The 11,163-nt window shown below is 41.8% G+C and overlaps 1 protein-coding gene across 2 annotated transcripts; it reads left to right on the forward strand.

The window, feature by feature from the left end:
• Window positions 1–262: 262 nt before the first annotated feature.
• tnni2a.1 (troponin I type 2a (skeletal, fast), tandem duplicate 1) lies at window positions 263–11,053 on the forward strand. Of its 2 annotated transcripts, none has more exons than XM_071405580.1 (7): window positions 263–423; window positions 3,839–3,871; window positions 3,981–4,017; window positions 4,197–4,325; window positions 4,862–4,951; window positions 5,066–5,242; window positions 10,770–11,053. In XM_071405580.1, exons 2-7 carry the CDS (start codon window positions 3,864–3,866, stop codon window positions 10,863–10,865), a joined length of 537 nt encoding a protein of 178 aa, XP_071261681.1. In that variant the 5' UTR covers window positions 263–423; window positions 3,839–3,863; the 3' UTR covers window positions 10,866–11,053. The 2 variants fall into 2 exon arrangements, with proteins under 2 accessions (XP_071261681.1, XP_071261682.1); XM_071405581.1 differs by having other exon boundaries at window positions 345–423; window positions 10,776–11,053.
• The last annotated feature ends 110 nt before the right edge of the window (window positions 11,054–11,163 follow it).

Genomic DNA, 11,163 nt, shown 5'->3' on the forward strand with positions numbered 1-11,163 from the left:
ATCAAACGCACTAACAACCCTAGCCCTGTCTCAATTCTTCACACTTTCTGAAGCTAAAGTGACTATCTGACTCGCAGCAGTAAACCAAGCTACCCACAACTAATCAGAAAGGAAGCATCAGACCACTTTCTTCTGTACTAAATAAGGCTGTTGTCTAAAGGAATTGTCACATAACAATCACAATATCATCAGAGTAAGGTTATTTATAACGGAGGAGGTGGGAGTCAGATATAGTATTTCAGGTGCTTGCCTATTGGTCTGTGGATGAATCTACTTCCATAAACAGAAAGATGGGATTTCCTTGGCCATTGGGAATTGCAATATATACCATCTTATGATTCCATCTGCTGCTGTAGCCACTAGCCGGTCTCACCCATCCTTCCTCCAAAATCTGTCGCGCTCCTCTTCCTGCTCAGCTCCTAGGTGAGAACTGCTCTTCTTTCAGCCGGCTATAGCTTGACTGCTCTGTGCTATTGGTGAATTGTTTGGATTTATTCAGTGGTCCATCTGGTTTCAAATGAGTTTGTGCCAGTTTATGTACGGGTTCTATTTTAAGGCTTTGGGACTTATTGCTTCTTTGTTTGGATGTGGTGGTTTCTGTGGTGGGTGTTGCCTATTAAAGCATTTTGCCTGGTTTCATGCAGTTTCAATGAGATATTGTCAATCCATTGAAGATTAGTGTAGGTTTTTATGGAAGTACAATGCAAACATTTGTGAAGGAGACATTATCCAGCCCTTTCTACATTACACGAGGACAATCTAGGTTGTTCTAGACCTAGATGCTGTTTATGTGGGCTGTTTGACATTACTAGACACCTTTAACTGATGAATGTGAAATGTGATACCCCCAGTGTTTATCTTGGTGTCAACGCAAACAATTTTTCACTATATAACACAGATGAGGATTTGGCTGGAATATAATCTCAAACCCGGAGGATGTTATGTTGGTTGTGGAGATGGGAAGGCATAAAGAAGCTAACGCAGGTTGCCGAATTGGATAATAAAGTAGATCGTAGAGAATTATACCAGGTTATCACTGAGGTAATATCAGTTGGGTAATGTGATGAAGTGATTGATAGGGTTTCTAAACATGTCTTTCTTTGTGTGTTGAAGGTAATCCTACATTTTATATAAATGTTTAATGAAGTGTGGCATTACACATCAAATTTTAGATCAGAATTTAACACTCACAGTGAAAAACTCCCTAGAAAGGCCAGAACCTAGGAAGAAACCTAGAGAGCAACCAGGCTATGAGGGGTGGCCAGTCCTCTTCTGGCTGTGCCGGGTGGAGATTATAACAGAACGGCCCAAGAAAACAGCAGGTCTGGGACAGCTAGCACATCCGGTGAACAGGTCACGGTTCCATAGCCGCAGGCAGAACAGTTGAAACTGGAGCAGCAGCACGGCCAGGGGACAGCAAGGAGTCATCAGGCCAGGTAGTCCTGAGGCATGGTCCTAGGGCTCAGGTCCTCCGAGAGAGCGAAAGAAAGAATTAGAGAGAGCATACTTAAATTCACACAGGACACTCCGTATAAGGAGAAATACTCCGGAGAAATACTCCAGATAAAACAGGCTGACCCTAGCCCCCGACACATAAACTACTGATTTCAATTGAATGTAAACGATACCTACCCATGACTGTGTTTGTAAGTGACAGAGACATGGTAGTTGCATTCAATAACATTTAGCCCTGAAATGACCTCCTAAGTGAATGTGTTTACATTTAAAGTAAACCCTTTATGACCATATATTATACATTTCATAAGGCCTTTAGTTATGCCTAGTTATCCTCGACATTGTGGTATGAAAATCTTTGCACATCAGACCTGCAAGTCTTACAATACACTGGTTTGTGAAGTGATTAGTAATTCCTATCAGAATCCAGCCAGATGGAGGAAATCCAACAATTTGACAATTTTATCACTCACAACCTTTATTCAGAATGATTGCTATGGTGAACGACTTGACAAACAACACTACCTAAACCATGTAAACTGGAATTACCATCTCAGTAACGGGTGCAATAAGTCCAACCCTTTACAGATTGGATTAGTTTAGAAAATGTAAGTCATTTAACTTTGATATAGTTTAAGATAAAAAAATCACTGTGCATGCAGACACAGATATTAAAACAAACTATTTCTAACAATCAACCTGGAACAAAGCTTGTTAGGAAATATGATAACAAGTAACCCTCTAACTTCCTTTGCAATCAGAGATTTAACAGAAATGTCACTAGCAAACATAGTCATGGGTGGTACCTCTAAAATGTACTCGAAAGGCACGCTGGGAAACACATATGCAAATAAGACTATACACCCTGCCTACAGTGTTAAAACAACACCCAAAACCCAGTTACTGTAACACCACAGGTGCTAATTCCCTAACGCTGAGAAAGCATCAACTGTTATAAAGTGTTAATTTAAGTTGGAATTTGCAATACCCATAGTGTTAGAGACCCTAAACTCTTGAGGTGTTAGTTTATCAACACTTTGAAAAGTGTTAGTTTAACACTATTTTGGTGGGCCACGTATAATGACTAAGAAGGTGTTCAATTTAACACTGTGTTTTTTTTTTTACTGAGGATAGTCAGTGTCCATGGTACTATCTGCCAAAGATACAGATTCAAAGCCACATCTCATCCTTTATGAAAGCACTGGGATTATCAATTTAAAATAATTTTTTTACAAGAGATTTAGGTTCAGCAGATTTATCCAGAGGCTTTTATTTTGGTGTTTGACAGGTCTTCTAACCATAAAAGGGCAATCTGTGATTGGTACATCCATTTTTTTTTACTTTTAAATTAAAGATATATAGCTGTTTTTGAATTTGAAAGTGATTACATTTCTCCAGCCCCATCCTACCACTGTTTACCAAAACAGTGTTAGGGTGGCCACTTTATTAATGTTTGAATCCCCGATTGCCCCTTTAAACAGTCAAAGCTCTATTGAAGTGCTGGATCAAGTGGACTTTTCCAGGCAGGTGAGCCCTTATTTCAGATGTGATGGTGTAACATCTCTGCCATCTCAGGGATATTCTAGAGGGTAGGCTGGGCATCAACAGAGGTGGTATCAGGTTGTTGATAATCTCCCAGCCTTCCATTATGGAGCTACTCAAGGAGAACAGCTGGCCTTCATATTCTTAGACTAATTTAGACCCTGCTGCTTTTCCAGGGCCAAATGGCCCTCACTTGTGTTGGGGGGCTATAGTGTTTCCCCTCAGCCCTCACTTGTGTTGGGTGGGCTATAGTGTTTCCCCTCAGCCCTCACTTGTGTTGGGAGGCTATAGTGTTTCCCCTCAGTGGAACAATTATGCATGACTGCCCTGTATAAGGAACTTCCATGGTGATTAAACTCAGCATGACTTCTGATTGATCCTCCTTGAGAGATTCCTGGAGAGATTAATTGGTACATCTGTTTAGATTAGGTGAACAAAATAATATCTAATTATCTCCACCTAAATTCCATCAATGTTCGTCTGAAAAAGAAATTGAAAATACATCAACAATTTGATAGTTTGATAATCAACATACTCAACATTAGAACATGTCAAAAGTTAGGACATTTGACCATTGTAGTTACAGTATATATCACATAAATTTACATAGTTGTGAATTGTATTCTTATTCTTTGCCACTGTAAAACAAAGCCATGCAGTTGATAACAGAAAGTACACATAAAAATAAATATGTTTTCCACTTGCAATTTGTAAATCTGACAAATTTTTGCAGCCTTAAGAAAATATTTAGCTGATATGACAGGCGATTGGCAGTGCAGTAATTGTATTGCTTTGAATTAGTTTGAAATGTATATGAAATAATGACCTCTTTTTTTCACAGGGTGTGAAATCAAACAAACGGCAAGATGTCGGAGTGAGTAACTTATACATTGATCGCATCTCATATTTTTGGATGTGGATGTGTAATACATGAAAATGAACATGATATTTTCTCTCACCTTTTCATAATTTTATCTCTTCAGGAAAAAGATGTCTTCGAGTCGGCGGCATTACCTAAAGGTAAACACTTTCAAATATCTGATCTTAATTTGATACTTGTCAACAACTATCAATACAAGGAGAATTGAGGGGAACACAAGTATACAATATCTCAAGGTTCCTGTTTTACACGAAATGTCCCAATTCTGGTATGGCTGAGCTTTTCATACGTGTAACCTGCACGCCTCATTGTCTCCCAGAGCTTGATGCTCTCCATCGCTAAAGGCTTACTGGAAGACGAGGCAAAGGAGAATGAGCAGGAGAGAATAAGATGGATGGCGGAGAACTGCCCTCCCCTGTCCCTGCCAGGGGGTACTCAACAGTTACAGGTAAACCAAACAAACAATCAATCAAATCAATCAAACTCAACAATCAAAATTTGGTCAAACCCCAAATCAATGTAAAATATATGCCTTCATATATAAGATGATTACATAATTAGTTACTGTATTCAAATGTATTGAATAAAGTGTTCACTATTGTTATTATGATTATTATTATGAATAGTAGTAGTAGTATTAGTTGTAGTAGTCATAGTACCAGTAGCAGTAGTAGTAGCACTAATAGAAGTAGCAGAAGTACTGCAGTAGTAGTAGCAGTAGTAGTAGTAATAGTAGTTGCAGTAGTAGTAATAGTAGTAGTACCAGCAGCAGCAGTAGTAGCAGAAGCAGTAGTAGCAGTAGTACTAGTAGCAGTAGTAGTAGTAGTAGTAGTAGTAGCAGTAATACTAGCAGTAGTAGCAATAGTAGTTGCAATAGTAGTAGCAGCAGTAGTAGTGATGGTAGTATATATTTGTTTTATTAGTATAATGATGATGATGATGATTATTATTATTAATGCTTGATTTTTGTTGATATCACCTCAGGAGTTCTTGAAAGAGCTGCATCATAAGATTGACGTGATAGATGAGGAGAGATATGACCTGGAGAGCAAAGTGAACAAAGCCACTAAGGAGGTATACTGTATTCACTTTACCTCACACCTACTAAAACTTGGAATGCATTCCATGAGTAATTATGTGGTGCCAGTTAGATCAATGTTGTTGTTCTCCTCTTCTTCCATTGGTCAGATTGAAGATTTGAACATTAAAGTTATTGACTTGAAGGGCAAGTTCAAGAAGCCAACTTTGAGGAAAGTGCGTATGTCTGCTGATGCTATGCTCCAGGCTCTGCTGGGCTCCAAGCACAAGGTGTCTATGGATCTGAGATCCAACCTGAAACAAGTAAAGAAGGAGGTCAAAGAGGAGGTGGGTAACTGTTCAGTAAGATAACAGAATATTGTAGAGATGTCACTTTGGGTAATCTCTCGTGGATAGATGCGCGTAACATAAATGGTGCAACTTTGTTGCAAGACTCAAATTTTTCATCACTGATCATTTGGACAAATCACAATTTCGCAGGTGCTCGCATATTTCAAATTTCAGAAGGGGAGGGGACATTTGGCCCATAGACTTGTACAAAACTGGCTGAGAGATTCTGTTTAGAGGGGTAGAGACTTCACGAGTCTCATTAGTACAAAGTACATTTGTAGGACTTAATCAAGCATCAATTTCACAAGATTTTTGTTCTGAGTGTCCGAGATTAGCCATTGGCAGACATTGTTATTGTCCAACCTGAGGCCTTGTTAATCTACACTAAGAGGTTCATCATACTGAAATTAGTTCACACATAGATAAGCTCAGCAGAGCGCACCCATGTAATAAGGCTGTTTGATTTGATGTTGTATAGAGTTGCCAAACCACTGATACAGGGTCAGATATATTTTCATAGCATTGGGTTCATGGGTCATCTACAGCTATACAACTTCTGCCAAACAACTGCTCCACTCCGACTTTTTTATTTATTTTTTTATTTAACCTTTATTTAACCAGGTAGGCAAATTGAGAACACGTTCTCATTTACAATTGCGACCTGGCCAAGATAAAGCAAAGCAGTTCGACACATACAACAACACATAGTTACACATGGAGTAAAACAACATATAGTCAATAATACAGTGAAAAAAAAAAATAAAAAAAATAAATAAGTCTATATACAATGTGAGCAAGTGAGGTGAGATAAGGGAGGTGAAGGCAAACAAATATATGTATAAATAAATAAAAATATAAAAGGCCATGGAGGCGAAGTGAGTACAACACAGCACGTAAAATAAAAACTAAAAAAACAATGGAATGGTTGGTTTGCGGTGGAAGAAAGTGCAAAGTAGAGACAGAAATAAAGGGGTGCAAAGGAGCAAAATAAATTAATAAATAAATACAGTAGGTAAAGAGGTAGTTGTTTGGGCTAAATTGTAGATGGGTTATATACAGGTGCAGTAATCTATGAGCTGCTCTGACAGCTGGTGCTTAAAGCTAGTGAGGGAGATAGGTGTTTCCAGTTTCAGAGATTTTTGTAGTTCGTTCCAGTCATTGGCAGCAGAGAACTGGAAGGAGAGGCGTCCAAAGGAAGAATTGGTTTTGGGGGTGACTAGAGAGATATACCTGCTGGAGCGCGTGCTACAGGTAGGTGCTGCTATGGTGACCAGCGAGCTGAGATAAGGGGGGACTTTACCTAGCAGGGTCTTGTAGATGACCTGGAACCAGTGGGTTTGGCGACGAGTATGAAGCGAGGGCCAGCCAACGAGAGTGTACAGGTCGCAGTGGTGGGTAGTATATGGGGCTTTGGTGACAAAACGGATGGCACTGTGATAGACTGCATCCAATTTATTGAGTAGGGTTTTGGAGGCTATTTTGTAAATGACATCACCGAAGTCGAGGATTGGTAGGATGGTCAGTTTTACAAGGGTATGTTTGGCAGCATGAGTAAAGGATGCTTTGTTGCGGAATAGGAAGCCAATTCTAGATTTGACTTTGGATTGGAGATGTTTGATGTGAGTCTGGAAGGAGAGTTTGCAGTCTAACCAGACACCTAGGTATTTGTAGGTGTCCACATATTCTAAGTCAGAGCCGTCCAAAGTAGTGATGTTGGACAGGCGGGCAGGAGCAGGCAGCGATCGGTTGAAGAGCATGCATTTGGTTTTACTTGTATTTAAGAGCAGTTGGAGGCCACGGAAGGAGAGTTGTATGGCATTGAAGCTCGCCTGGAGGGTTGTTAACACAGTGTCAAAAGAAGGGCCAGAAGTATACAGAATAGTGTCGTCTGCGTAGAGGTGGATCAGAGAATCACCAGCAGCAAGAGCGACATCATTGATGTAAACAGAGAAGAGAGTCGGTCCAAGAATTGAACCCTGTGGCACCCCCATAGAGACTGCCAGAGGCCCGGACAACAGACCCTCCGATTTGACACACTGAACTCGATCAGAGAAGTAGTTGGTGAACCAGGCGAGGCAATCATTAGAGAAACCAAGGCTGTCGAGTCTGCCAATGAGGATGTGGTGATTGACAGAGTCAAAGGCCTTGGCCAGGTCAATGAATACGGCTGCACAGTATTGTTTCCTATCGATGGCGGTTACGATATCGTTTATGACCTTGAGCGTGGCTGAGGTGCACCCATGACCAGCTCTGAAACCAGATTGCATTGCGGAGAAGGTGTGGTGGGATTCGAAATGGTCGGTAATCTGTTTGTTGACTTGGCTTTCGAAGACCTTAGAAAGGCAGGGTAGGATAGATATAGGTCTGTAGCAGTTAGGGTCAAGGGTGTCCCCCCCTTTGAAGAGGGGGATAACCGCAGCTGCTTTCCAATCTTTGGGGATCTCAGACGACACGAAAGAGAGGTTGAAGAGGCTAGTAATAGGGGTGGCAACAATTTCAGCAGATAGTTTTAGAAAGAAAGGGTCCAGATTATCTAGCCCGGCTGATTTGTAAGGGTCCAGATTTTGCAGCTCATTTAGAACATCAGCTGACTGTATTTGGGAGAAAGAGAAATGGGGAAGGCTTGGGCGAGTAGCAGAGGGGAGGGCAGTGCTGTTGTCCGGGGTGGGGGTAGCCAGGTGGAAAGCATGGCCAGCCGTAGAAAAATGCTTATTGAAATTCTCGATTATAGTGGATTTGTCGGTGGTGACAGTGTTTCCTATCTTCAGAGCGGTTGGAAGCTGGGAGGAGGTGTTCTTATTCTCCATGGACTTTACGGTGTCCCAGAACTTTTTTGAATTTGTGTTGCAGGAAGCAAATTTCTGCTTGAAATAGCTAGCCTTGGCTGTTCTAACTGCCTGTGTATATTGGTTTCTGGCTTCCCTGAAAAGTTGCATATCACGGGGGCTGTTCGATGCTAATGCAGAACGCCATAGGATGTTTTTCTGTTGGTTAAGGGCAGTCAGGTCAGGAGAGAACCAAGGGCTATATCTGTTCCTGGTTCTAAATTTCTTGAATGGGGCATGCTTATTCAAGATGGTGAGGAAGGCATTTTTAAAAAATGACCAGGCATCCTCTACTGACGGGATGAGATCAATATCCTTCCAGGATACCCCGGCCAGGTCGATTAGAAAGGCCTGCTCGCTGAAGTGTTTCAGGGAGCGTTTGACAGTGATGAGTGGAGGTCGTTTGACCGCTGACCCATTACGGATGCAGGCAATGAGGCAGTGATCGCTGAGATCTTGGTTGAAAACAGCAGAGGTGTATTTGGAGGGCAAGTTTGTTAGGATGATATCTATGAGGGTACCCGTGTTTACGGAATTGGGGTGGTACCTGGTAGGTTCATTTATAATTTGTGTGAGATTGAGGGCATCAAGCTTAGATTGTAGGGTGGCTGGGGTGTTGAGCATGTTCAAATTTAGGTCGCCTAGCAGCACGAGCTCTGAAGATAGATGGGGGGCAATCAGTTCACATATAGTGTCCAGAGCACAGCTGGGGGCAGAGGGTGGTCTATAGCAGGCGGCAACGGTGAGAGACTTGTTTTTAGAGAGGTGGATTTTTAAAAGTAGAAGTTCAAATTGTTTGGGAACAGACCTGGATAGTATAACAGAACTCTGCAGGCAGTCTTTGCAGTAGATTGCAACACCGCCCCCTTTGGCCGTTCTATCTTGTCTGAAAATCTTGTAATTGGGGATGAAAATGTCTGAATTTTTGGTGGTCTTTCTAAGCCAGGATTCAGACACGGCTAAAACATCCGGGTTGGCAGAGTGTGCTAAAGCAGTGAACAAAACAAACTTAGGGAGGAGGCTTCTAATGTTAACATGCATGAAGCCAAGGCTATTACGGTTACAGAAGTCATCAAAAGAGAGCGCCTGGGGAATAGGAGTGGAGCCAGGTACTGCAGGGCCTGGATTCACCTCTACATCACCAGAGGAACAGAGGAGGAGTAGGATAAGGGTACGGCTAAAAGCTATGAGAATTGGTCGCCTAGAGCTACAAGAGCAGAGAGTAAAAGGAGGTTTCTGGGGGCGATAAAATAGTTTAAAGGAATAATGTACAGACAAAGGTATGGTAGGATGTGAATACAGTGGAGGTAAACCTAGGTATTGAGTGATGATGAGAGAGATATTGTCTCTAGAAACATCATTGAAACCAGGTGATGTCATCGCATATGTGGGTGGTGGAACTGAGAGGTTGGATATGGTATAGAGAGCAGGGCTAGAGTCTCTACAGTGAAATAAGCCAATAAACACTAACCAGAACAGCAATGGACAAGGCATATTTACATTAAGGAGAGGCATGCTAATCGAGTGATCAATAAGGGTCCAGTGAGTAGAGGTTGGTTGGGGTCGTGGCGATCCAGACAGCTGGCCGGGTATATGGCTATCGGTAGCAGCATAGGATGGAGGTCTGTTTGTAGATACCTCGTGCGTTTCCGTCGGTAGGTTAGTGGGGTTCCGTGTAGTGGGGTTCCGTGTGGTAGAGGGGATCAATCCAAATTGGCAAAATAGATATAGTGACCCAAGGAAAAAATAAAATAAATAAATAATAATAATAATAATAGTTGTCCAATATACTTGTTCAAATAGCAGCCGATAAGACAGCTAACGAATTAGCGGGCCTCAGATGAGCGTTCAGGTAACGTCGGGACGGAGGTGCCAGTTGGATAAATCCCTCGGGCAGATAACGTCGGCAGTCAGTCGCGGCAGTCAGTCGTGAAGGCCCGGTGGGGTTCCGTATCTGCAGCAGCAACAAAAGAAACGGGTCCGGGTGGTGATGGAACTCCTCAGCTGGCTAGCTCCAGAATGATTAGAGTTTGCTCCGGGGTCGACGTAAGCCAATAGTCACACGGTTTGCAGCTAGCTAGCTGCGAAATCAAGGTACAAGTGTCCAGAGCCTGCGGCTGGAATCCGGGGAAACTGAGAGAAAAAAAAAAGAGTCCCGGAATGCTCCGGTCCGAGTCGCGTTGCACAAAAGTGCCGGTAGATTATCGAGCTAAAGGAATAGCTGATGACCACTAAACGTGGGCAGCTGAAACACCAACGCTAGCCAGCAAACCGGCTAATTTCGGGGCAGCTACAGATTAGCTTCTGGCTAGCTATCGGAGTAGCTTCTGGTTAAGCTTTCATGCTATCTTCTGAATTAGCCCCTGGCTAGCTTCCACGATGGATTTTCAGATTGAGGTAAGTAATACTTTTGTAATTGGTGAAGCGGGTTGCAGGAAAGCTTTTGCAGGAAAGCTTTTGTAGTTGAGTTCTTGGATAATAAAATAGATAAAAGATATGCGAAGAAAGGTGTAAATATATATATATACAGGACACGAACAATACGGAACAGAAAAAGACGTCTGAACTGCTAAGCCACCTTGGAATAGAGGTGACGAATAGACTTGACGACATGTTGTTTGGCTTCAACACTCAAATATCTCAAGGTTATAATTTACTGAATTTTTAACCCTGAACCTTTGACTATGTTGCTATTGCAGGATAAGGAACTGCGTAATGTTGGAGACTGGCGTCAGAACATTGAAGACAAGTCCGGAATGGACGGGAGGAAGAAGATGTTTGAGTCCGAGGGTTAATTTAGTCTATCATTTCCCTGTATAGATCCCGCAAAGCAACACAAAACTCTCACTTGTTTGAACATTTCTCTTATTGAGCACTATGGTATCATTTGAACCAGTGTATGTGTCTGTAAAACGAAAGGACAATTAAATGTTTCGAGTGGAACAGAAACTTGCGTTAATAAATGCTTTTCAGATTGCCACAATTTCTTGTACCTGTGTGATCAGATCTATGTTTTGTCTCTGTCTTGTCTAAATGTACCTCTAGTCTAGAACATGTGTTATGTTTGTTAGTTCAAATATATATGACAAACAT

The sequence above is a fragment of the Salvelinus alpinus genome, chromosome 6 (assembly GCF_045679555.1).
Source record: "Salvelinus alpinus chromosome 6, SLU_Salpinus.1, whole genome shotgun sequence".
Taxonomy (NCBI): domain Eukaryota; kingdom Metazoa; phylum Chordata; class Actinopteri; order Salmoniformes; family Salmonidae; genus Salvelinus; species Salvelinus alpinus.